The sequence below is a fragment of the Bos mutus genome, chromosome X, assembly GCF_027580195.1.
Source record: "Bos mutus isolate GX-2022 chromosome X, NWIPB_WYAK_1.1, whole genome shotgun sequence".
In the NCBI taxonomy this organism is placed as follows: domain Eukaryota; kingdom Metazoa; phylum Chordata; class Mammalia; order Artiodactyla; family Bovidae; genus Bos; species Bos mutus.
Genome location: NC_091646.1, coordinates 80,775,203 through 80,801,209, shown reverse-complemented (window position 1 = coordinate 80,801,209; position 26,007 = coordinate 80,775,203). Strand labels below are relative to the sequence as shown.

Below are 26,007 nucleotides of genomic sequence, written 5' to 3'. Positions count from 1 at the left end.
CCTAGTAAATGAGCTGACTGTTATATGCTTAAGGAGCTCACACTGAAGCCTGCACAGAGCTATTGATACATCCTGGGAACTAATTCCTGCCCTGCAGCCCCTTCCCTCTTCCAAAGGCCTCTTCACTTTCTCCACCTCCCATAAAGGAGTGGACACAAACAAGACAAAACTTTCAGAAAGACACAACTGGTGCAATGAAAAGAACACAAGGTTAAGAATCAGAACAAGTTGGGTTTGAATTGCAGTTCTTATACATATGAGCTATGCTGTTTTGAGCAAGTCATTTAACCTCTGTGACCCTCAGTTTTCCCCAGTTGTAAAAATGGAATTAGCAATCTGTCCTCATGGGGCTGCTGGGAAAATTATCTGACAGTGAGTATGAAAGAAGGTGGTCAGGAAATGAGTTCCCTTTCCACTCTTACCACAGAACCAGGGTACAGGCGCTTGATGCTTTCCATAATTTCTGCCTTTCGCTGTTGGCGGCTGCTCTCCTGGCGATCGATGCGGGCATCCCCCAGCTGCTCCATTACCTGGTTCAGCTCCTTATTAATCTCATCAATACGCCGCTTGGCCATCTCCACCTCCTCTGTCAGCTCCCCCTCTAGTTTCTTCTGTTCCTCTAGAGACTGCCTACAAAGTAAGGAAATACCGGGGTTACCCTGGCTGGCCAGAAAATATTCCTGGCCGAGAGGGACTATGAGGGTCCTTCCTGGGGAGGGGCAGGACAGGTAGGGTTCACAAGAACAGGCCTGGAGGTAAGAGGGAATGTTACAAAGCCACATACTTGCTGGTTGTGATGTATTCCTCTAGTTTCTCAATCCGTTTCTGATTCTCTTCAATCTCCCGCAGCTTTTGCTTGATCTTGGCCTGGGAGAGAGACAAAAACACTACATCACCATAGGCTGAGCAAGTTAAGGCCCAGACCATGGAGTCCTGGCTCATCCCCCATATGCCTACTCATCCTAAGAGCCTAACAATCACAGACAATCTGTCACTAGTATAAGAGGCCTACTAAAAATCGGATATACAAACAGTGTTCAGTGTGCCTCTGCTAACTGACTGGGGCCACCATGGGCCCATGAGACCCCCTCACAGGTGCTCTACCCAGCCTGGAACATCTTCCTCACCAATCAGGGAGGCTCAAACCAAGACAAAGTAAAGCTTTCTGGGATTTCTGCACTTCTGCTTTATCATCTATAAAATACAGGTACCCTCCACTTCATAGAATACACACTAAGTGCTTAACATGTATTAGCCACTGATTCTATGTGTGTGTGCCCTCAATTGCTCAGTCATGTCCTACTCTTTGCGGCCCCATGGACTCTAGTGTGCCAGGCTCCTCTGTCCATGGAATTTGCCAGGCAAGAATACTGGAGTGCGTTGCCATTTCCTACTCCAGAGGATCTTTCCGACCCAGGGATTGAACCCTTATCTCCTGAATTGGCAGGTGGATTCTTTACTACTAGCATACCTGGGAAGCCCCTAGCTATTAATTCATGTCTAATACCTTCTTTTAAACATTTGAAAGTGCTTAGCACAACGCCCGGAGAAGGCAATGGCACCCCACTCCAGTACTCTTGCCTGGAAAATCCCATGGACAGAGGAGCCTGGTGGGCTGCAGTCCACGGGGTTGCTAAGAGTCGGACACGACTGAGCGACTTCACTTTCACTTTTCACTTTCATGCACTGGAGAAGGAAATGGCAACCCATTCCAGTGTTCTTGCCTGGAGAATCCCAGGGACGGGGGAGCCTGGTGGGCTGCCGTCTATGGGGTCGCACAGAGTCGGACAGGACTGAAGTGACTTAGCAGCAGCAGCACAATGCCTGGAACATTGTAGGCTCTTGAAATATTATAATAACTTTCCATCATTCCTATTATTTTACTATTATTGTTATTAGGAAGGCGGTAAGTGAAATATAATTGAAAGTGTGGGCTTCCGGGACTTCCCTGGTGGTCCAGTGGCTAGGACTCTATCCTTCTACTGCAGGGGGTGCAGATTCAACCCCTGGTCAGAGAACTAAAATTCCACATGCCACAAGGTACAGCCAAAAAAAACCCAAAAAAGTGTGGGCTACACTGCCCAGGTTCATAGCCCAGTTCCACCAGTTAATAACCTTAGGCAGGGACCTCCCTGGTAGTCCCATGGTTAAGAATTCACCTGCCAATGCAGGGGACAGAGGTTCGATCCCTGGTCCAGAAGATCCCACATGCTGCAGAGCAACTAAGCCCATGTTCCACAACTACTGAGCCAGCATTCTGGAGCCCAAGAGCCACAACTATTGAAGCCCATGGGCCCTAGAGCCTGTGCGCCTCAAAAAGAGAAGCCACTGCAATGAGAAGCCTGAGCACTGCAACTAGAGAAAGCCTGCAAGCAGCAACTAAGAACCAGGACAGCCAAAAACAAAACAGACAAATAAATAAATCTTTTAAAAGATGACTGCATATATGTAAAAAACAGTGCCTAGCACACAGTAAGAGCTTGCCTTTTGTTGTTTAGTCGCTGTGTCCAACTCTTTTGAGATCCCATGGACTGTAGCCCGCCAGGCTCCTCTGTCCATGGAATTTCCCAGGCAAGAATACTAGAATGGGTTGCCATTTCCTTCTCCAGGGGAATGTTCCCAGGGACCAAACCTGTGTCCCCTGCATTAGCAGGCAGATTCTTTACCACTGAGCCACCAGGGAAGCCCATGCTAGATGTTAACTATGGTCATTACTGTTAAGACTATCGTTACTTCCTTTTCTCTGGACCATCACCCCTAATCTTGTAAGGCATGCCCACCTCTGTCTCTACTTTCTTCCGTTCTTCCAGATCCAGCCGGTCCTGGTCAGCCTTCTGGTCTCGATTGAACTTCTCCAGCTCCTGGGCCAGGGTAGCTGCTCTCTTGCTGGCTTCTTCTTTCAACCGGTGATATTTCTTCACCTGTGTCAGGGACAGGGATGACCAAATCAGTCCTGTCAGCCTCGCAATCTATTTGCCCATCCCCGCACCCCTCAGAGCTTACCTGATTCTCCTCCAAGGTCAAATCTCTGCCCTGACTCTGACTTTCCTCTTCCATCCGTTCCTCAAACTCCTGCCGAGCTTTCTCCACTGACAGCATCTCCTTTTCCAGCTCATCCATGTCACCTTTACGCTTCTTATAATGCTTCTGAGCATTCTGTAGTGACTTTTTGGCTGCTTCCAACTTCTTGATTTTGTGGGAAGTATTTTCCTTGGCCTTGATGTACTGAGGCCGCTTCTGGTTCAGCTCTGAGTCCTTCTCCCTTTCACCAGAGGGGAGGGGGAACCAATTAGCTCAGTGGGAGAAGGGAAGGTTCCAAGGCATTTTAATCCAAAGGGGGATTAGGCGCTTCCCTTCCAAGCCTCAGGGAAGTGCCTAAAAGAACAGGGCGGATGCCCAACAGATCCTGTGATGGCTTCAGCCTGGCATTCCAGCCACTCTAGAAGGTAAAGCTACCACCCCTGCCTCAACCCTAGCCAGGCCAGACCTCTCGGTAACAACTCCCAAAAGTACCCTGTGTTCACGAAACCGTTCCCCATCTGATCTAACCTTTTCAAATTTCTGTTCTTTGACCTTCAAGCTCCAGTTTTCCTCTTCTAGGAAGGGACTATCAGTCACAAGTGGCTTCCCATCACATCTTCTTGGCAAAGCCACCACCCTTTTCAAGTTCTCCTTTTCCGAGTTACCTATCTACATGGAGTCTGAGTACTTAAATACTCTATCTGTCTAACATGCAAGTCAAGAAATGTGCCTGATTCTAGCCAAAGCCAAGTCAAGGGGAAGATGCTTCCCACAAGTCGCAGGCTCAGTCCTGCCACTTACTTGATCTCCTTCTCAATCTGCTGTTGTTCCCGCATCATTTTGCCCAGCTCCTTCTTCTTCTCCTTCAGCTCATCCTCTACCTTGTCCATCCGCTTTTTGTCCTTCTCTATCTCCTTGTTCTTAGAGGCCAGTTCTTTGTTGAGCTTCTCAATTTCCACTTCGTTATGATAAAGTTTGAAAAGCTGCAACTGTACCTGAGCTCGCACCACCTCATCCTTCAGGCGCTGGTAGCGGTCAGCCTGTGCAAATAGAGGTGTGGAGGCAGGGGTGCATCAGTGAGGCACTGGCTTCATCCTGGCCTCTCAGATCCCAGAGGCAACCTGGCCACCTACCTCTTCTTTTTCTTGTTTGGCCTCCTTGCGTTCAGCTGCAATGTTTTTTTTGCGATGGTAATTAAACTGTGTGTCCTCTTCAGCTTTTACCATTTCCTTTTTTCGCTTGTCATATTCCTGGGCCAGCTCCCCAGAGCGACTGATCTCTTCAAAAAGAGCTGTCCTCTCTTTGGGGTTCTTCATGGCAATAGATTCCACAGCACCCTAGTAAAGGTCAAAACACTCTCCCCACTTAGACCCTACTCAGTTCAGTTCCCCTACCCACTCCATCATTCAGAAAATGTTCACTGATCCCTTCCCCACACTGGGTGCCACATTTCACCACTGAGCTTTGAGGACATCCCCTGCCTTTTAATGTACATGGGGAACAGAAGAAATAGAAGCAGAGACAACACCATGTATTATGTGCAGTGACAGCAAGAGTACATAAAAAGAACTAAATGAAGCTTGAGGGTAGATGACTGGTAGGAGTATCTATGTGGGAAGGTTTGCCAAAGGTGATAACTGTGTCTGGAAGATGGGGAAAAAACTAAACAAAAAAGTAAGAGAGACGAGGTTATTCCACATAAAGGAAAATTAGTATTGCAAAGTCTGCAGGCCAAAGAAAGCAGGCAAATTTGGGGAACTGTAAAAAGTTTAATTAGGCTGGAATGCAGGGCTAGAAGAATATTGGCAGATGAGGGCAGTGAGGTGAGCAAGAGCCAAAGCAGGGCTGTTTCATGAATGACAGGAGCTGAATTTCATGCTAAGGCAACAGTTCTCAAATTTTAGTGTGCATCATAATAACCTGCAGCTCTTGGAAAAACACAAACTGCTGGGCCTCACCCCACTGTCTCTGCCCCTATCTGTCTGGGGTAGGGCCTGAGAATGTGCAATTCTAACACGTCCCCAGTTGATGCCAATCTAGAGACTACAATTTGAGAACTGCCATCAGAAGGCAATGAGAAATCACTGAAATGTTTTAAGAGGAAGGAATATTTGTGCTCTCATAAGATGAATTTTAGGGGATGAACAGGAGGGGGTCAGACTGGAGTCAGGAAGCCCAGTGAGGAAGCTGCTACATTAGTTCAGAGAGAGATGAGGAAGCCAGAGATGGAGCAAGTCCAGTGGGGATAGGAAAAAAAGTAGACAGCCAACAACTGTTTAAAGTGCCCACGTGAAGAAAAGCCATCACAATAAGAAGCCTGCACACCACACAGGCACAAACACAGTAGGTCCCGCTTGCCCAACAAGAGAAAAGCCCAAACAGCAACAAACACCCAACACAGTAAAAAAAAAAAAAAAAAAAGCCCACCTGGAAGACGAGGAAGTTACGAGCTTTGATAAGTATGCCCAACTTCTCTAATTCCTCACTGTACTCATGTAGCTGGACCACTTTGTTGTTGATCTTGTACTCGGAGGAACCTCCTACAAGACAATGCATGAGTTAGCCAAGGGTCAGGCCTCCCTTCTACCCCAACAAACTAGTCTAGCCACCCCTGTGGACCCAAGGAGAACCTTCTGGCCAGCCTCACCCACCAACAATGACACGGGCAAACGTGCGGTCCTCAGCACCCTCTTCAGAGTAGACCATGCTGACAAAGGCTCGGTTGGCTGCTGGTTTGCCCACAGGAGCTCCGTGGATCAGGTCCCTTAGGGTCTTTACCCGCAGGTTGCTGGTTTTCTCACCCAACACAAAGCTGATGGCATCCATGAGATTTGACTTACCTAAAGGAGGACATGACAAAGTAGAGGAGGGGAAATAAGGGGAGGGAAAAAGGAATAAAAGAAACACTGAGAACAGAAATGTCCTCTAATCACTCAGTGCTTAGACTGTCAGGAGGACAAAATACTGTTTTGCCCCTGTAAAGACTGGGCCTGACCAAAGCCCTGGATCAAAGGCTTAGAAAAACAGCTCCTTTGAAGTTACTACTTACAATAGCCAAAAACCAGAGCCCCATTTAAGGAAATTATATATTCACAAAATATATCATTCTACAGCTTTTTTCTTTTTTTTTGGCTTTACTGCAAGGCATGTAGGATTTAAGTTCCCCAACCAGGAATTGAACCCACAATCCCTACATTGGAAGTGCAGGGTCCTAACCACTGGACGGCCAGGGAAGTCCTCTACAAACTTTGATGACATGGGAAGATGCCCACAAACAGGAGAAACAAGCATGATACAAAACTCAACATAGTTTGATCTCAACCAAGTTTAAAAACAAACAAACAAAAACACAGGGGATGAGGGAAGGAGGAAAATGCAGAGCTGTTGCTTGACAAGTATAGTCTTGCAAGATGAAAAGGTTCAGAAGACTGGTTGCACAAAAATGTGAATATATTTCAGTTCAGTTCAGTTCACTCCCTCAGTCGTGTCCAACTCTTTACTACCCCATGAATTGCAGCACACCAGGCCTCCCTGTCCATCACCATCTCCGGGAGTTCACTCAAATTCATGTCCATCGAGTCGGTGATGCCATCCAGCCATCTCATCCGCAATCCCTCCCAGCATCAGAGTCTTTTCCAATGAGTCAACTCTTCGCATGAGGTGGCCAAAGTATTGGAGTTTCAGCTTTAGCATCAGTCCTTCCAATGAACACCCAGGACTGATCTCCTTTAGGATGGACTGGCTGGATCTCCTTGCAGTCCAAGGGACTCTCAAGAGTCTTCTCCAACACCACAGTTCAAAAGCATCAATTCTTAGGCGCTCAGCTTTCTTTATAGTCCAACTCTCACATCCATACATGACCACTGGAAAAACCATAGCCTTGACTAGACGGACCTTTGTTGACAAAGTAATATTTCTGCTTTTGAATATACTATCTAGGTTGGTCATAACTTTCCTTCCAAGGAGTAGGCGTCTTTTAATTTCATGGCTGCAGTCACCATCTGCAGTGATTTTGGAGTTCAAAAAAATAAAGTCTGACACTGTTTCCACTGTTTCTCCATCTATTTCCCATGAAGTGATGGGGCCAGATGCCATGATCTTAGTTTTCTGAATGTTGAGCTTTAAGCCAAATTTGTCACTCTCCTCTTTCACTTTCATCAAGAGGCTCTTTAGTTCTTCTTCACTTTCTGCCATAAGAGTGGTGTCATCTGCATATCTGAGGTTATTGATATTTCTCCCGGCAATCTTGATTCCAGCTTGTGCTTCTTCCAGCCCAGCGTTTCTCATGATGTACTCTGCATAGAAGTTAAATAAGCAGGGTGACAATATACAGCCTTGATGTACTCCTTTTCCTATTTGGAACCAGTCTGTTGTTCCATGTCCAGTTCTAACTGTTGCTTCCTGACCTGCATATAGGTATCTTAAGAGGCAGGTCAGGTGGTCTGGTATTCCCATCTCTTTCAGAATTTTCCACAGTTTATTGTGAGCCACACAGTCAAAGGCTTTGGCATAGTCAATAAAGCAGAAATAGATGTTTTTCTGGAACTCTCTTGCTTTTTCCATGATCCAGCGGATGTTGGCAATTTGATCTCTGGTTCCTCTGCCTTTTCTAAAACCAGCTTGAACATCTGGAAGTTCACAGTTCATGTACTGCTGAAGCCTGGCTTGGAGAATTTTGGGCATTACTTCTCTAGAATGTGAGATGAGTACAATAGTGCGGTAGTTTGAGCATTCTTTGGCATTGCCTTTCTTTGGGATTGGAATGAAAACTGAGCTTTCCAGTCCTGTGGCCACTGCTGAGTTTTCCAAATTTGGTGGTATATTGAGTGCAGCACTTTCACAGCATTATCTTTCAGGATTTGAACTAGCTCAACTGGAATTATTTAACACTAGTGAATTGTACACTCAGAAACGGTGAAGATGGTAAATTTTACGTTATGTGTATTTTAACATTTTTAAAAAGGCATGTCTTTATAGTGATACATGAAGTACACAGCATCACTATGAATTATCTTTCCAAAAATATTCAACTTGAATCTAAACAGACCATTAGACCTACCCCCCAGTTTATAAGAAATACAGCATCTAGAGAAACATGGTACATGACAGCATGAGGAAACCTTAAGGCAAACACAGAATGTGGAATGTTCTACAAGACAACTAGTTTGGTCTTTTTAAAAAGTCAATGTCTTTTGGAGAGGACCATTCCAGAATATAAGGGATTACTGAGCTTCCCTTGTGGCAGAGTTGGTAAAGAATCTGCCTGCAATGCAGGAGACCTGGGTTTGATCCCTGGGTCGGGAAGATCCCTTGGAAAAGGGAATGGCAATCTAGTCCAGTATTCTTGCCTGAAAAGTCTATGGACAGAGGAGCCTGGCAGGCTACAGTCCATGGGATCACAAAGAGTTAGACACGACTGAGCAACTACCATTTAGCTGACTTTCCTTTCCCTCACCTGGAAAATCTTAAAAACATGACTCAATGGGTAAGCACATAGTTCTCTGTGGGAGTGGCAGTAGCACAGGTGTGACAGGTACGGGTTGTGATCCTGGCTCTGAGAATTAAGTGTGCAGGTGATCACAACCTGTTGTGCCTCAGTATTCTCATCTATAAAACAAAGATAACAGTACCTCCCTCCTAGGGTCACTGTGAGAATTTAAATGTAAGATGTCCGAATAAGTAAAGTACTGATACTTGTCACATAGTGGGGGCTCAACAAATGGCAATCCTATTCTATCCAAACCAGGTCTGGACTCTTAGCTTGGTTTCCCTCATCACAACTAGCACAACATGCAGATGAGGAGTCAGTCTTTTAGGCAACCCATTTCCAACCTTTGGGCTTCTCCCATGCTCTCCAAGGATGACAAGAACATCACACAATCAAAGGCCTCCCTACCTGCAACCATTCAATATTGTAAACATTTTTATAACATGCATTATGATCTGAACAATGATAAAATGTTTCAAGGAATGTCTTCTTTGGGGAACTCCACAGGCCAGTGATGAAGATATCAAAATACATACCATGAATTCAAGACAGAATAAAAGTTAACATGTACCAGGTGTCTAGAGCAGAAATTCACTGAAGGGAATCAAAGCAAGTCTTGTGAGTTGCACACTAAAGAACAGGTAAGGGAGGGGCAGTCAGACCAAGGGGTTTTTTTGGAACACTTGCACATACAAATTTACCCATGTTGAAGGGACTGAATGCCAAAACGTGCATCCTGGCTCTTTCCACGGGGGCCACCAAACAAAACCATAAAAAACTGCAATGGAACCCCAAGCATTAGCCATCTAAGAAGATGGGGGGAAGTGGAGTCGTTTTGCCTCTCCTCCCAGGTGACACTTGGTAATGTCTGAAGACATTTTTGATTGTCATACCTGAGTCATGGGGGGTGGTGCTACTGTCACCTAGTGGGTAAAAGCTAAGGAAGCCACTAAATATCCTACAGTGCACAGGATGGACTCCAGAGCAAAGAATTATCTCACTGGAAATGTCAATAGTGCTGCTATAGAGAAACCCTGCTTAATTGAGAGAGAAATCTAGGCAAGTCTCCAGGGAAGGTCATCAGTTAGAGCTACTTTAGCAAGGGAAATCCCTCAGGCTAGGAAGTGATTTAGCTAGAACACTTCTGAGGTGGAGGAACACAGCAGGATTCCAAATAGATAGCTAATGCAGCAGCAGCGGGCAGACAGGAGGAATCCTTGGTATATAATTTAGACAGGGAATTTAGATATGAAATAGAGACTTTACCTGACTACCCTTTCTTCCTTTTCCTTTTCCCCCCAATTTTAACAAGATATAACAGATGAGCTATTTCAAATCCTAAAAGATGACGCTGTTAAAGTGCTGCACTCAATATGCCAGCAAATTTGTAAAACTCAGCAGGGGCCACAGGACCAGAAAAGGTCAGCTTTCATTCCAATCCCAAGGAAAGGCAATGCCAAAGAATGTTCAAACTACTGCACAATTGCACTCATCTCACATTCTAGAGAAGTAATGCTCAAAATTCTCCAAGCTAGGCTTCAACAGTACGTGAACCGAGAACTTCCAGATGTTCAAGCTGGATTTAGAAAAGGCCAAAGGAACCAGAGATCAAATTGCCAACATCTGTTGGATCATAGAAAAAGCAAGAGACTTTCAGAAAAATATCTACTTCTGCTTCACTGACTATGCCAAAGCCTTTGACTGTGTGAATCACAACAAACTGTGGAAAATTCTTCAAGAGATAGGAATACCAGACCACCTTATCTGCCTCCTGAGAAATCTGTATGCAGGTCAAGAAGCAACAGAACCGGAAAGGGAACAACGGACTGGTTCCAAATTGGGAAAGGAGTATGTCAAGGCTGTATATTGTCACCATGCTTATTCAACTTATATGCAGAGTACACCATGTGAAATACTGGGCTTGATGAAGCACAAGCTAGAATCAAGATTGCTGGGAGACATATCAATAACCTTAGATACACAGATGACACCACCTTTATGGAAGAAAACAAAGAACTAAAGAGCCTCTTGATGAAAGTGAAAGAGAAAAGTAGAAAAAGTTGGCTTACTCAACATTCAAAAAACGAAGATCATGGCATCTGGTCCCATCATTTCATGGCAAATAGATGGGGAAACAATGGAAACAGTGACAGACTTTATTTTGGGGGGCTCCAAAATCACTGCAGATGGTGACTGCAGCATGAAATTAAAACACACTTGCTCCTTGGAAGTAAAGCTATGACCAACCTAGACAGCATATTAAAAAGTAGAGACATTATTTGCTGACTTGTAGTCAAAGCTATGTTTTCTGTTAGTAGTGTATGGATGTGAGAATTGGACCATAAAGAAAGATGAGCACTGAAGAATTGATGATGCTTTTCAACTGTAATGTTGGAGAAGACTCTTGAGAGTCCCTTGGACTGCAAGGAGATCAAACCAGTCAATCCTAAAGGAGATCAGTCCTGAATATTCACTGGAAGTATTGGAGTTTGAGCTGATGCTCAAACTCCAATCAGCTCAAACTCCAATACTTTGGCCACCTGATGCGAAGAACTGACTCACTGGAAAAGACCCTGATGCTGGGAAAGACTGAAGGCAGGAGAAGGGGACAACAGAAGATGAGATGGTTGGATAGCATCACCGACTTGATGGACATGAGTTTGAGCAAGCTCAGGGAGTTGGTAATGGACAGGTAAGCCTGGCGTGCTGCAGTCCATGGGGTTGCAAAGAGTCAACAGCGACTGAGCTGAACTGACATACAACACTGTATTAGTTTCATGTGTACAATATGATTCCTTATTTGTATATATTGCAAAATGGCTGGCCCAGTAAGTTAACATCCATCACCTCACAGTTAATATTTTTTGTGATTTTTAAGATCTACTCTTAGCAATTTTGAAATATACAATACAGTATTGTTAACTAAATGACCACTCTTCCTAGAGGCATCCGAGTCACTTATCACATCATCACTTTATTACATCAATCTAATTTCCTGCACAGCACTTATTACAGCCAAAAAATAACTTATTTTCTCCTTTATTATCGTCTTTCCCCTCGAAATATAAGTTCTCTGAAAGCGTGGCTTATTCTGTTCTCCGCTGTTTCCACAGCACCTTGATTGAACAAATCCTTATAAAGCAGTAAACATTCAATAAATTTGACAAGCTAAAGACTTCTGACTTTCGACGGTTTCAGGTGTAGGAAAGGGGCTAATTCGAGGCATCTCCACTTCTCAGTTGAGGATGGGGGGGTTCAAGACCCCAAGCACTACCGAGACTGGAGCACGGAGTTCAAAATTCAAAAGTGCCGCCTCCAGAGAAGAGTTTTTAAAAGAAAAAAAAAAAGGAATTGGAGTGTACCCACGCGAGGCGGGAGGAGGCGCTGGGATGAAGCAAAAGTATACCATTTGGCCCAGAGGCCAGGAAAGGGCCACGAGCGGTCCCACATCTTCCCGGTGGTTAAAACAATGTGCCGGACGCAGCTGCGCCGGCGAGGAATTGCGTGGCCCTCGACTGGAAGCCTGCTCCGGACGCGCCACTTCTGTAAGCAAGGGGCAGTGGGCGGGGTAACGTACATCTCGGCCCGTACCACTCGGGCCGGGACGGGGGTCACGCAATGAGCGGGCAATTGACACCTGGGGAAGAGGTTCGAATCAGAGCACCCGAGCGGGAAAAGCGGGTCCGGATCGAACCTCTTAGAAGGGCAAGCAACCTCCTAGGGTTCGCGACATTTCAGGTTGCAAAGGCTGGGTTGTACTACTCTGCTGCAGATAGGGGGTCCAGGCTGGGACGTGAGCAGGGCCGCAGCCAGGCTTATCTCACCAGAGCCATTGGGTCCAATGATGGCGGTGAATCTCTGAAATGGTCCGATAATCTGCCGACCCTTGTACGATTTAAAGTTCTCGATCTCAATCAGCTTCAGGAACCCCATGACTGCGGCAGCGCCGCCGGCGCTAAGAAAGGCCGCGCCGTTCGCCCGCCAACTGGGATAGCCCGCGCGGGAAACACCGCAGTGCAGGCCGGGCGGACAGCAAACCTCGCGAGAATAAGTCCAGGCCTAACGGGATTTTCGACTTCCGGCGCGGGCGGGAACCAAGGGGCGGGGCATTCGGGCAGATATGGCGGTTTTGTTGATCGGTTGCCAAGGCGCGAGGTTATGACTGGCGTTCGGGCCCCGCCCCCTTTTCTTGTTGCCTGGCAGTGCAAACCGCCGCTACAAGCGACCTAGTAGTTGAGGAGGCAAGCAGTGCAGTGAGGTGTCTGCAGCTTTGAGGATCCCGGAAAGCTGGCTGACGAGGCCGACCCTTGCTGAGACAAGTCAGAAGTCACAGGAGGGTTATGCCCTCCAGGGCAAGAGGAAGGTGGGAGCCCGGCTGCGGCTTTTGCCTGGCCGGCGGGAAGGTTCAGACAAGAAAAGGGTCGGGAATTGGAATGACCCCAGGAGGGGAGGACGGAGGGGCCAGCAGGAGGATTCCGTGTTAGGGGAGCTCAAATCTTGCTGAGGTTGGAATTGAAGTGGGGTAGTTATACATGGGATAGGGTGTTAACGGGGATGAGGTGTGAATGGAGTCGAGGGAACTCTGGAGCGACGGGGATAAGGGCTGGGGAAAACTGTGGCCAGAGGTACTACCCCTACCCGCGCCACCCCCCACCTCCCCGCCCCGCCACCGCCCGCGCGACTCTCTCCTTCTTCTCCAAGCAGAGTTCAGAGACTGCCGCTATAGTCTTGGACCTAACCTGGGAGCTTCACAATTGGAACTCCTTGATGAGAAAGGTATTTTGTGTGAACCCCTGGGAGTCAGGGTCCCTAAGCCTGTGCTCTCCACCTCTTATCGAATAACTTCTTCCCTTCCCCCTCTTCATCTGTCTTTTCATGCCTCACTCCCATCCAATTCCCTCCTCTCCATCCCCTCTCTGACCAGTCTCTTGCTTCTCTTCCTTTGCTCTGCTCTGCCCTCTACCCCTATCAACCGCCCAGTAGCCCTCCTCCCTCTTTTCCCCCTCTGCCCCTGACCTTTCTGTCCCTTTCCTGTTTCCCATCTTTTCTATCCCTCTGCTCCATCCCATCATCCCCCATTACCTTATTACCTGCTCTTTATTAAGCCATGATGTTAGCAGTTCAAGAAGCTGTCTGTGGAATCCTCCCCTTCAGTTTGACCTTATATTGTGGTGGCAGATGGAATATAAGCAAGCTGGCGTCAGTGCTTAGACTTAGACATGGAAAGGGTCTGGTGGCTGCTACAGCCATTCCTGTAACTATTTTTTAAACGATGTCTGGAGGCTGGGAAGAGTCTTAGGACAAGTCCAGAAAAATGAGAAAGCCTGGTTGATGCAATCGAGTAAATGAAGTTCAGTTGGGAGATACTGGTGTGATCAGGCTGAGGGGATAAAATGACCAAAGGACAGCAATCTCATAATGGACAGGAACTAGAAATCCCATGAATGGCAGAGCCTGGCGGGCTACACTTTGGGGTGGCAAAACAGTTGGACAGGACTTAGCAACTAAACAACAATAACTTCCATTTAAGATGAAATGTAGCTTTTTGGAGAGAAAATCAAATGGGATCCCTACTTCTCACACCATATACAAAATGCAATTCCTAAATAGATTAAAAACTTAAATGAGAAAAGCAAAACTTTAGAAATTTTAGGATATATAGGAGAATATCTTTATCACCTCAGGGGATTTCTTAAATGATAAAACCTTCTGAACTTAAAGTAAAAGATTGGTAAATTTGACTGCATTCAAATTCCTCCAAATTATAACATAAGGTGAAAAGATGATAAGTGCACACAAAAAGCTTCTAAAGTATCAATCTGGGTTCTGTGGAGGGTTTGCAGGTGTTCATTTTGTTGTTGTATTTCATAACTTATATGTGTTAACCATTTTCCTTTGTATGTATCGATCGTTAACATAAATTATTATAAAATAATAACAAAGTGAAAACACAAGCCACAAATTGAAGATGTTTCCCACAGGTAAACTAAGAAATGATTGATGTGCAGAATACATAAGAAAACTCCTAAAATTAATAAGAAGAGGACAAACATTTTTTAATGAACAAAAGATATGAATGGGCACTTCACAGAAGAGAAAGAAAAAATGCCCAAAACACACATGAAAAGATGTTGCAACCTCATCAGCAATAAGGAAAATGCCAATTAAAATTGATAATTATAACTTTATACCCACAAGTTGGCAAAAATTAAAAAGTCTGTAACATCAAGTGTTGCTGAGGATGTGGTGTAGCTAGAGTTTATATGCACTATAGTGAAAGTATAAATTGGTGCAGTCTTGGAAAATAACATTATCTTGTAAAGTTTAAATAGGCTGATGCCCTATGATCCAGCACTTCCACTTCTAGGCATATACTAGGGACACTTCCAGCTGTATATATATCTCTCTTAATCTACAAGTTCCTCTTTTTTGGCAATTAACTAAACTGGATTGTTTGTGCTGCAGAGTCCTAGTCTCTCTTGAACCCGCTTCAGTCAGGCCCCACCAAAAATGTTCTCATCAAGGTCAGAAGCAACCCTCCCCTTCAAATCAGTCAGTTCTCAGTCCTCATCTTATTTAACCCATCATCAGTTGCTCACTCTCTCCTCCCAAAAGCACTTTCTTCACTCAGCTTGTCAGGGAACTCCAGTTTTTAAGCCCATTCCACCTCTCAGAGCCTGAAGCAACTGAGCGACTTTCACACTTCACTTCATCTCACTTGCCACTCAGCCTCCAGAGCTGGCTCCTCCTCTCCCTATCTCCCCTGAGGCATTCTTATCCACCTAGAGTACCTTAGAGATCTCTTACTGCCTCATAGCTTTACATTCCTTGTATCAGTCAGGAAGGGGTGGATTATGCTGAGGTTACAAACAACCTCAAAATCTCAGCGGCTATATGTGGAAGCTAACACACACAACAAACTAGTGAATATAATATAAAAGGAGCAGACTTACAGATACAAACTAGTGGTTACCAGTGATGGGGAAGGGGTACTATAGGGGTAAAAGAGTGGGAGGTACAAACTATTGGGTGTAAGATAGGCTCAGCTATGTATTGTACATCAGGGGGAATAAAACCAATACTTTGTACTAACTGTTAATGGGAAGTAACCTTTAAAAACTATTTAAAAAAACCCCTAAGAACAACCAATCCAAACACAGTCAACTAGGCCTTCTCAAATAAAACAAGCACTTCAGCTATAGCCAATCAAATAATTTCCTTGTTTTCTATCTCTTTAAACATCTTTCCTTAAGCTCTTAACCACTTCCGGTTTGGCAGTGCCCAATTTGTTTTTTGCCCAAATAAACTTAAAAAATGTTTCTAAGTCTCAGCAGCTCATAAAGACAGGTTTCTCACTCTGCTTCTTGTCCATTGTGGGTTGGCTACATCTCTGCTCTGTCTTCACTCCAGGACCAAGACTGAAGGGACAGCCCTCACCTGGGACATTGCTGGTCCCACAGCAGTAAAGAGAGAACATGGCTATCACTTAATGGCTCTTAGTTCTGCTTAGGAATGGCACTGTCAATTCTCACTTTCCAGAGGGCAAAGCAGATTATGTGGCTAATCGTGAGGGCAATATGATAAGAATATAGAATCCTGTAAGGAGGAATAGCAAAGAAAACTTTTGGGGGGCCTTGTGAGATCTTAGTTCCCCAGCAGGGATCAAACCTATGCCCCCTGAAGTGGAAGTGCAGAGTCCTAACCACTGGACAGCAAGGAAATTCCCAATAGCAAATCTTTTTGAAAAATAACAAAATTTTCCATACTATCTGTATCTATCAATGGGTATTGACCTCTCAAACTCAACACCTCCAAAACCAATCTCCAGATTCTCATCCTATTCTATTCTCTCCATACAGACTATTTAGTTGATAGCAATGCATCTGACTGCTCCAGTCCAAATCCTTGAAGTCATTCTTAACACTGCTTCCTCACAGCACATCCAATCCATCAGGAAGTCCTGCTGGCTCTGCCTTCAAAATATATCCAGAATCTGACCACTTCTCCCTACATCTGCTGCTACTAACCTGGCGTGATCATCATCTCTTGCCTGTACAACTGCAATAGCCTCCTGTCTGGTCTCCCTGCCTGTAGCCTCCCTTCCCATCCCTTCCAGTCTATTCTTAACACACCAGCCAGAGCAATCCTTTACAAATCAAAGACAGGACACATTACTCCCACTGCTCAAAATCCTCCAATGGCTGCCCATTTTTCTGAGTAGAAGCTGCAGCCTTTACAATGGTCTGTGAAGTCCTACATGCTCTGCATCTCCCCACCCAATCTAATGTTATTTCCCACTCCTCCTTCATTCACACACTTGCCTCCCTGCTGTCCTCTTGAATGTGTGTGTGCCTCTTGTGTCCACCTTAAGGCCTCTGCACTTGTTCCCTCTACCTGCAGTGCTCTCCTCCTAGTTATCTGCATAGGAGACTCCCTCACCTTCTTCAACTATTTCTTTCCCAGTTATGCCTCCCCTGACTTCCATATTTAAAATTGCAACACTCTCCCCATTTCCTTAGCACTTCCAATTCCCCTTATCCTGCTCTATATTTTTTCCCAAAGCACTGATCATCTTCTTACAAACTATTTAATGTACTCTCTCTAGTCTTGTCTGTCCCCACTAGAAAGTAACTATCACAAGGACTCAGATTTTTGTCACTTTTGCTCCTTGATGTCTCTCAAACGCTTAAGGGATTGTCTGTCAGTAGGCACTTCACGAATATTTGTTAATTGATAAATGAACATGGGTGAAAAAAACAAGATGCAGAAGAATGCATACTGTGTGATACTCCATCGAGGTTCAAGACAGAATGTTTTAAAATATTGTTCAGGGAATCATACACACATATATGGTATATTAGTGCATATTACTAAGGGAATGGTGACATTTTGGATAGTGGTTCTTAGGGTAAGGATGAGGGAGAACAGACACAAGACACTTAAATAGTATTAATCATGTTCTATTTCTTAACTGGGGAGTTGGTTCATGGGTCTCTTTTATCATGCTTCCTAAGTTACATATGGCTTATATATAATTCCCCTGTGTGCATCAAATATTTCAGTTACAAAATGGTTAGACAGTGAATGAGTGAGGTTGGAACTAGCTGTAGAAGGAGTTGATGAATGGTATTCCAAGCAAAGGAATGCAATGTATAAAGGCCCTGAGGTGGGAACAGTTGTAGTGTTGGAGGACTTGATAGGAAGCCAGCGTACCTGGAGAACAGTAAACAAGGAAGAGGGAGGCATGAGATGAACTGGAGAGGTGTGCAGGAACCGAATCTTGAAAGCCCACAGTAAGGGGTTTGGGTCTAATTCTAACTGTGGCAGGAAGCCAATGGAGGATTTTAAGCAGGTGCAAGACATGATCAGATTTATGTTAGCAAGAGATTTTGACTGTGGCTTTGGCTGGGCTTCCCAAAATACAAAGGAATACAGGCAAATTTAAGCCTTTAATTTGACTACAGCATAAGTAATAAAAATAAAGGGGGAACGGTGGTAGCATTTACTAAAACAGAAAAAACTAAATAGAGCGTAATGCAAAAGGGATGTTGTAAATCAGTTTGAGACTTGGAAAGGTGAGCAGGAATCAGATCATGAAGACTCATAAACAAAAACATTGGGGAACAATTTGGTTTATGCCATGCATGCATGCTCAGTCCTGTTCAACTCATTGTAGCCCACCAGGCTCCACCATCCATTGGATTCTCCAGGCAAGAATACTGGAGCGGGCTGTCATTTCCTCCTCCAGGGGATCTTCCCTCCTGCATCTCCTGCACTGGCAGGCAGATTCTTTACCATTGAGTCACCTGGGAAGCCCCCTTGCTTTATAGATGCTTTCAAAGCTTTTAAGCTGAGGTGTGCCATGGTCAGATTTGCTTTCAGAAAAATCACTTTAGTAGCCAAGGCAGAGAAGCAGTAGAGAGCCTAACACTGGAGCAAGGGAGCCCAGTGAGGTTCCTGGGAACATTATCTGGCACCAGCTTGTGAGGCCTGAATTAGGGTTGTGACAGCAGAGATGGAAAACACAGATATGAAATATGTCAGGAAGTAAAATCAGTAGGAATCAATAGCTGGTAAGATACTGTGGGGAGAAAGGAATGGGGGTGGGGGTATAGTCAAGTATGATGGTTAGCACTGATTGGCCATCCAACTTGCCCTTGCTCCAGATGTATCAGGTAGATCTGCCACCAGATCCCAAGGAGGTGGCAGCCATCGAAGCTAGAAGAAATCAAGAAAAGGAGCGACAGAGTCGATTCTTCAATGTGAGGACCAGAGTCATGGGGGTGAGTGGGCAGTGGGGACTTTCTCTGGACCAGGGGTCACCTCACTCTTACACCAGGAGAAGAACATAGCCGTGCCCATTACAGCCCCTCCCTGATTCGAGCAGACTGCAGGGTTATAAAGGAAGGAGGAAGGGAAAAAGGCACCCACCCCCACGTGTGGTGAGGGCCTGAGAAAGAGGCCTAGAGGTGAAGGGGAAGAGGAGCCAGTGACAGCTGACTCTTCTCCAGTCAACTCTGGGCCAAGTGGTGTGGTTTTCAAGAGACAAGTAAATGGAGCCAAAAGAAGTCTATAAAGAATATTTGGTATCGCATGCATATGCCAAAACTCTCTGGAAGGCTACATAAGAAACTGGTAACTGATGGGAGGGACACTTACTCTTCCCTAAGCTGTATTCCCTTTTGCACTATTTTGAAATGTTTTAAATGAATTATAATCAAAATAAAGAGAAAATATTGATAGTTAAGAAAAAAATAGATTGCTGGGTGGGTGGATGAGTGGTGTGACTTGAGAGCTAGTTGGCAAACGTTTCAAGGCCTGTTCTGTGCCAAGCACTGGGTTAGGCAATAGGGACACAAAGCTGACTAAGGCCCGGTCTCTGCCCTTGGCAAGCTCACAGCCTAGGAGACAATCAATAGAGGCAAAGTTCAAGGTAATGAGGATAGTGGGTCCTAGGTTCTATGGGAGTAGCACCTGCTGGAGGGATCAGGAAAGTCTCAGCTGGTCTTAAGGGATGAATAGGAGTTTGGGTAAAAAGGGGAGGAAAGAGTGTTCCAAGTGGAGGGAGCTGCTGGAGCAAAGGCTATCAGTATGAAACAGCATAAGATATGTATGTAGAGAACTGTAAGCAGAGAAGGGAAGAGGGTGAGAAGAGGCTGGAGGCAGAGGCTAGACCACCGAGGGACTTACAAACCATGGTGAGATGGTGGGACATTATCCAGTAGATACTGTGGATCCTATAGGAGGATTTTGAGGCAGATAAATTCTGAGCAGTCTGTGTTAGAGCATTTGAGGCCCACTGCTGAGCTCCTACCTTGATTTAGCCCATTTCTTTGGGATCAGGTGGATGTTGAAGCCCTGAACAACCAGGTGGAAGAACGAAAGCTTCAGGAGGCAACAGAACGGAGCAAGGAGGCAGCTTATGGTAAAAAGCCCAAGGCCGGAGGCCAGCCAAGGGGGAAAAGCAAGGACCTGAGTGGGCTAAGGCAGGGCAGTTCTGCTCTGGAGTGCAGCCTGAGGTCTGGGGGGTGTGGTAAGACAAACCAGACGGGCCTTTGGGAGCAGTGGCTGTGCTGAATAGGCTGTCTCTCCTGTGGGGCCTTCTCCATGCCCCTACCCACCACCCCCAGGTACCAACCAGGTGCGATATGATCTGGTGGCTCAGATGCTAGAGAAGGAACAGGCAGAACGGACACGTCGGCTGGCCAAGAAAGTCCAAAACTTTAGAGAACAGAGGCAGAAACTCAGGAACAGGTGTGAATTAGACTTCTGGAATTCAAACCAACTCTGGAGGGAGTTTCCAGCTTATCTTGGTGACAATGCTCCCTACTATGGCCAAGCCAGCCTGCAGTGCTTCTCTGGGGAAGATCTGGAGAGGGCCACATATCTGAGAATGCAGCAGGAGCAGTTCCAATACAGCCTGGAGAGGCAGCTACAAGAGCAACAGCAAGCCAGAGTTGATGAGAACTGTGCAGGTAAGTAGCGAGGCCCTCCAGGTCGTGACCTGAGGCCCAGTGGGGAGGCATCCTGAGTGGAAGACCAGAACTGTGTGGGCAGGTCCAGTTTCACATAAGGGCTGATGCTGAAAGGTCCCAATCTCCTTCATCAACTGACAGTGTAGCCATTGATCCCTGATAGCCTGGCACTCCATTACCTGGAGACAGCAGAGTAGAGACAAACCTAATGGTCCTGCCACTTACTAGCTAGTTTTGGGAAATGAACCCTCCTCTCTGTGTGCTTCAGTTTGCTTATCTTTAAAATGAGGAAATTATCCATACCACACAGCTCATGTGAGAATGAAATGAGACGCTGTAAGTAAAGCACAAGCATCAGTAGAATAGTAGCTACAATAACCAGTAGCTACTATTACTCTGACATCTGTGGCCATGTTCCCCTCTTCCATTAGAGTAAGGGCAAGGGCCATCTCTTACCTACTCACACCACTTACCTTTAAAACCACCCCTGTTGTAGCACAGTGTTTTGTTATACCACTTACCATAGAGGTATTTGTGGAATGTCTTTCTCCCCCCAAATGTCAGCTCACTGAAGATGAACCACATCTTTCGTTTCCACCTCTATATCCCAGTTACCTAGTACATTGCCTGCCAGTGTCAGGAGTTCAACAAAATCATCATTGAATGAACAACTGAAGACCAAAATAAACAAGACAGGCACCCTGCCCTCCAGAAACCCACAGAACCAGGACTTCCAGAAAATCAGTTTAGAGTAAAAAGAAAAAACACATGCACAAGTTATTTACCAGCAAATATCTATGCTTTAACACTGCATTAGGTACTATGACAGGTACTGTGATAGAAATATATACAGGACATCACTCAGTCGTGTCTGACTCTTTGCAACCCCATGGACTATACAGTCCATGGAATTCTCCAAGCCAGAATACTGGAGTGGGTAGCCTTTCCCTTCTCCAGGGATCTTCCCAACCCAGGGATCGAACCCAGGTCTCCCACATTGCAGGCGGATTCTTTACCAGCTGAGACATAAGGGAAGTCCAAGAATACTGGAGTGGGTAGCCTATCCCTTCTCCAGGGGATCTTCCCCACCCAGGAATTGAACCAGGGTCTCCTGCATTGCAGCCAGATTCTTTATCAACTGAGCTGTGAGGGAAGTCCATAGGACACAGAGGGAACATCAAGATGGGAATGTTAGTTCTCACAGGGGAAGGGAGGGATGGTAGGGGGTTGGCACAGGCCAGCTGTCAGGAACCAAATTTTAGAAAGCTGGGTACAATTTTGGCAAGGCAGAGAGTGAATGAGAAAAGGCCATTCTAGGCAGAGTGGGCAGCAAGAGGAAGAGCTAACCCTTACTGGGTACCAGACACTGTGCCAAGCTTTCTACCATGTATTAACTTATTTCATCTTCAACAACCCTATGAGGCAAGTACTAGTGATATCCCTATTTTCTGTGGAGGAAACTGAAAGAACTGAAGAACAGAGATATTAAGTTGCCCAAAATCATACAGCTAGTGGGTCATGGAGGGGGGAAGTGAACTCAGTGGCAGGTTGGCTCCAGAGCCCACACTCTTGATTGCTACACCATATTTGCTCTGTCACCATGAGAAAATGGGACTCAGGGGCCAAGGGAGGTTTCAGAGAGGGAGTCGTCAATGTCAAATGCCCTCAGAAAAGTTCAGATAGGAAAAGAAACCTATTAGATTGAGAAATTAGGAGTATTTGGTGATTACCAAATCACCAAAAAGTAGCTGCAGTGGCACTGGGGGCCAGCTACCTAGTGACAACAGGCAGGTGTACAAGAAGGTAGAGGTAGGCAACAGAACAGCAGAATGCTGGGGGAGAGTCTGTGTAGTGTCATGAAAGGAGCACGAGCTGATTCCTTGAGAGATCTGGATTCTAACTTACTAAGCGCTGGCTGTGTAACCTTAGGCATTTTACTTCACCTCTGGACCTCATCTGGAAACGGGGTGACCTTTCCTATTTAAGTTGCTATGAAGACCAAAATGAAACCAGGTACCCTATCCTCCCTTCCCCTGCCATCCAGTCTCCGAAGTCTGTCCCTGTGCCTCTCCAGAGCCAAGCCTTTAACCTATGCTCTGGACCCCATTTCCCCTGCCTCCCATGCAGGTTGTGCTCCCTCAGGTCTGCCCTGGCCCTGAGGTTCTCAACACTTTCCACTGGCCGTATTCTGTGAAGGCTATAAACATGCTTATGTCTAACCCTTTTTTAAAAAAACTTTTTAAATTTTTTATTTCTTTTTGGCTGTGCTGGGTCTTTGTTGCTGCGCAAGGACTTTTTCTTGTTGTGGAGCATGGGCTCTAGGGTGCACAGCTTCAGTAGTTGTGGCACATGGGCCCAGTTGCCCCGAGGGATGTGGAATCTTCCCAGACCAGGGATTGAACCCGTGTCCCCTGAACCGGCAGGATTCTTAACCACTGGACCAACAGGGAAGTCTCTGTATAACCCTCCTTAAGAATAAAACAAAAGCCTCTCTCCATTCTGATTCCTGTAGATGCTATGAGCTAGCTCTTTTCCTTTACAGCCATACTTTTTGAAAAATCTGTCTCCACTTGCTGTCATTCCTTCCTAACTTTCCACTCACACTTCAACTCCTGAGATCTTATTTCTCCCCACACACCTGCACTGACACTACTCTTACAAAAATCATCAATGCCCTTTGTGTTATCAGGTACAAGAGGCTCTGTTCAGTCTTTTCTCCTTTACTTGGACTTTCTTGCTACACTTGACTCTTATCACATCTTCCTTCTTAAACCTCTCTCTTCCTTGGCTTCTGTGACAGCATATTCTGCTATAGCTCTCCGATCATTCCTCTTCCTTCTAGAGACTTTGTCCTTGGCACACTGCTCTCCTTACCCTGTATACTTGCCTCAGGTGCCCTCGACCCTCATTCTGGTTTCAGCTACCACATCACCATCTCTATGCTGAGGACTCTTTACCTGCAGTCAGATATCCAGGTGGCTGCTGACCACCTCCAATTCAGCTTCCTAAAGAGAATTCATCAGTGATCCCTAACCTGCTCTGCATTCTGTATCCTCTAGTTCCAGAGGTGGCCACATCATGCACGGAGTCATCCCAGCCAGGACCCCGGGAAGCATCCAAGTCTTTTGCTCTCCCTTACTCCCTAATCCAATCCATCAAATTCTGCTGATGAAACCTCCATATATTTCCCCTGCATCCTTTCCATCACTGTCCTGGTTTCAGCCCTCTCAGCTGGCCTACTGCCATAGCCTCCAAGATGGCTTCCCTACCTCCACTGTCTCCCACCAGCCTCACTGTCCTTTATACTGGCACCAAAAGGAGCCTTCTAAAATGCAAATCTAACCATGTCACCCCCTTACTTAAAATCCTTCCATATTCGCCATCACCTTCAGGGTCAAGTTTCCAGTCCTTAGTTTGGCCCCTGTAGAGCTCCCTAGTCACTTGCATTTTATGCCCCAGCAAGAGCAGACTACTTGTAATTTAAGATACAGATCATGCTGTTTCTTCACTTCCTTATTTGATATTTACCGAGCACCCACTATGTACCAGGCTCTGATATAGGTGCTAGTGTATGGCAGTGGATAAAACAGACAAACGTCCCTGCTTTTACAAAGGTTACCTTGTAGTGAGTAGAGAGACAGGCAATAGACAAAAATAATTAAGTAAAATGTAAGGTATATTGGATGGCGATAAATGCTAGGGAGAAAAATAAATCAGAGGAGGATAAATTTTGGGGTCAGGCAGGTGGCAATTTTAGGTAGGAAAGACAGAAGGCCTCACTGAGGAGCAAAGTGAGCAAAGACCTGAAGGAAGCAAAAGAACATGAGACAAGAGCATCATTTATTACAAATCCCTAAGGCAGAAATGTCTGGCATGTTCTAGTAACAGCATGGAGACCACTGTAGCTGGACTGAAGCACTTTCAATACTTTTGCTCATGCTGTGCCTGCAGCCTAGCCCTTAGTCTGAAGCTCAGAGATGAAATAATTTCCCCAGGTCACACAGCTCCGAAGCAACAGAGCTGGCATTGAGACCCAGGTCCATTGGAAGCATCTTTCAGTGAGGCACCTGAGAAATCCTTGTGGCTGTCACTTTTATTATCCCTAGCCCCAAAGAGTAGCTGCTTCCACACATCCCTACAATGAGGACATTACCCCACTCCCAAACATACATAGACATAGCTTGCACACGCATAAACATACATTCACAAAGCTTGCTGAACAAATGGCTGAATGACAGTGCCCTGGCCATATTTCTTTGTGTAGACATGCTCAATGACCAGCTACGCCTAGCTATGGACATGCGGGCCGCCCAACTAGCCAAGCTGGAGGAGTCCTGCCGCACAGCCATGATGGCTGCCACGGCCAGTGCCAACAAAGCGCAGGTATGTACAGCATAAGAACCATCCAGGGCACCAGGCTTCCCCAATCTACCGATCAAACCAGCCCTCTCATCTACCTGGGGACTTCCCCCTTCACCCTAGGGCCCTCTCAGGGCAGGAGGTCCCCTTCCCCACCTCCAGGCTCAGGATGATCTGAGAACAGAACACTGCCCTCCTTTCCCCAGTCTCTCAGTCTAAGGGCTTCCAGAGGGCAAAGGAGTTCCCTGCCCATTCCACCCCTTCCCCCACCTTAAGTCACTCAAAGGCCATGCAGTATCTCTTCCTTCTCTCCCTTAGATGGGGAAGAGTAGGGCCATGTCTCCCCCTCCCCCTGTGACTGAGAGCTCCCTGAGGTTGGGCATCCAAACGCTCACATTTGGGGGCCCCACCAGGCAGTTAAGCTGGCTGAGCAGCAGCGCCAAGAGCATCAGCGACAACAGGAGGCGAATCTCGTGGAGGTCCAGAACCAGATCACAAGTGACCTACTGACTGAGAACCCGCAGGTTGCCCAAAACCCCGTGGCTCCCCACAGAGTCCTGCCCTATTGCTGGAAGGGCATGACTCCAGAGCAGAGAGCCACCATCAGGAAAGTACAGGAGACACAACACCATGAAAAGGAAGCACAGCGCCAAGCTGAACAAGCACTGGATGCCAAATGGGAAAGCCAGGCCATAAACTTGGCCCAGGCAGCAAAGGAGCTAGAAGAGCAGGAAAGGGAGCTGTGTGCTGAATTTCGGAGGGGACTAGGCTCCTTCAACCAGCAGCTGGCTATGGAGCAAAAAGCCCAGTGAGTTCTAGTGGGTGGCAGCAAGGATGAATGCCAAGGGAGGGTAGGGAGGGATGGCAAGGGCCAGGGAAAGCCCATTAGCTGAGGCCTCTGGATTTCTTTTACAGGCAGAATTATCTGAATTCAATAATCTATACCAATCAACCTACAGCCCAATATCATCTGCAATTTAACACCAACAGCCGCTGAGCTCAGGATGGTCCTCTCCCACCTCCACCATCAAGCTCACAGAAGCTAACAGAGAGAAAAATACTGCAGACCCTCCCTCCCCAATCCATTTCCCAATGGAAGAGAGCTGAGCCAATACCCCACCTCTGACCCTGGGTAATAAAGTTACTCACTAAAATCAAGGTTAC

The 26,007-nt window shown here is 46.1% G+C and overlaps 2 protein-coding genes across 5 annotated transcripts in view; one reads left to right on the top strand and one right to left on the bottom strand.

Annotated features, from left to right (window-relative positions):
- The window catches only part of SMC1A (structural maintenance of chromosomes 1A), a 47,409-nt gene extending 34,878 nt beyond the window's left edge, over positions 1–12,531 (bottom strand). Inside the window, exons 1-9 of one of the 2 annotated variants that reach the window (XM_070366220.1) lie at positions 12,334–12,531; positions 5,673–5,861; positions 5,449–5,561; positions 4,155–4,358; positions 3,823–4,061; positions 3,004–3,262; positions 2,781–2,921; positions 785–867; positions 423–630 (exon numbers count right to left, since the gene is read on the bottom strand). In XM_070366220.1, coding sequence (XP_070222321.1) covers positions 423–630; positions 785–867; positions 2,781–2,921; positions 3,004–3,262; positions 3,823–4,061; positions 4,155–4,358; positions 5,449–5,561; positions 5,673–5,861; positions 12,334–12,442 — 1,545 coding nt within the window. In that variant the 5' untranslated portion in view covers positions 12,443–12,531. The remainder of the gene's footprint in view (positions 1–422; positions 631–784; positions 868–2,780; positions 2,922–3,003; positions 3,263–3,822; positions 4,062–4,154; positions 4,359–5,448; positions 5,562–5,672; positions 5,862–12,333) is intronic. The other variant, XM_005888465.3, reaches the window with a different exon arrangement.
- Positions 12,532–12,652: 121 nt separating this feature from the next.
- Positions 12,653–26,001, top strand: RIBC1 (RIB43A domain with coiled-coils 1). 3 transcript variants are annotated; one of them, XM_070365479.1, is made up of 8 exons: positions 12,653–12,872; positions 13,214–13,285; positions 18,676–18,771; positions 19,853–19,934; positions 20,140–20,484; positions 24,749–24,867; positions 25,257–25,651; positions 25,759–26,001. In XM_070365479.1, the coding sequence occupies exons 2-8, from the start codon at positions 13,277–13,279 to the stop codon at positions 25,838–25,840; spliced, it is 1,128 nt and encodes a 375-aa protein (XP_070221580.1). In that variant the 5' UTR covers positions 12,653–12,872; positions 13,214–13,276; the 3' UTR covers positions 25,841–26,001. The 3 variants fall into 3 exon arrangements, with proteins under 3 accessions (XP_070221580.1, XP_070221581.1, XP_005888526.1); XM_005888464.3 differs by having other exon boundaries at positions 12,659–12,872; positions 18,676–18,792; XM_070365480.1 differs by lacking the exon at positions 25,257–25,651 and having other exon boundaries at positions 12,654–12,872; positions 18,676–18,792.
- Positions 26,002–26,007: the final 6 nt, after the last annotated feature.

Excerpts from the sequence above, each read along its gene's own strand:
- RIBC1 (XM_005888464.3), top strand. Across the intron at positions 18,793-19,852 it reads TGAGGACCAGAGTCATGGGG|GTGGATGTTGAAGCCCTGAA; the intron begins GTGAGTGGGCAG and ends CTTTGGGATCAG. Across the intron at positions 24,868-25,256 it reads CCAGTGCCAACAAAGCGCAG|GCAGTTAAGCTGGCTGAGCA; the intron begins GTATGTACAGCA and ends GGGCCCCACCAG.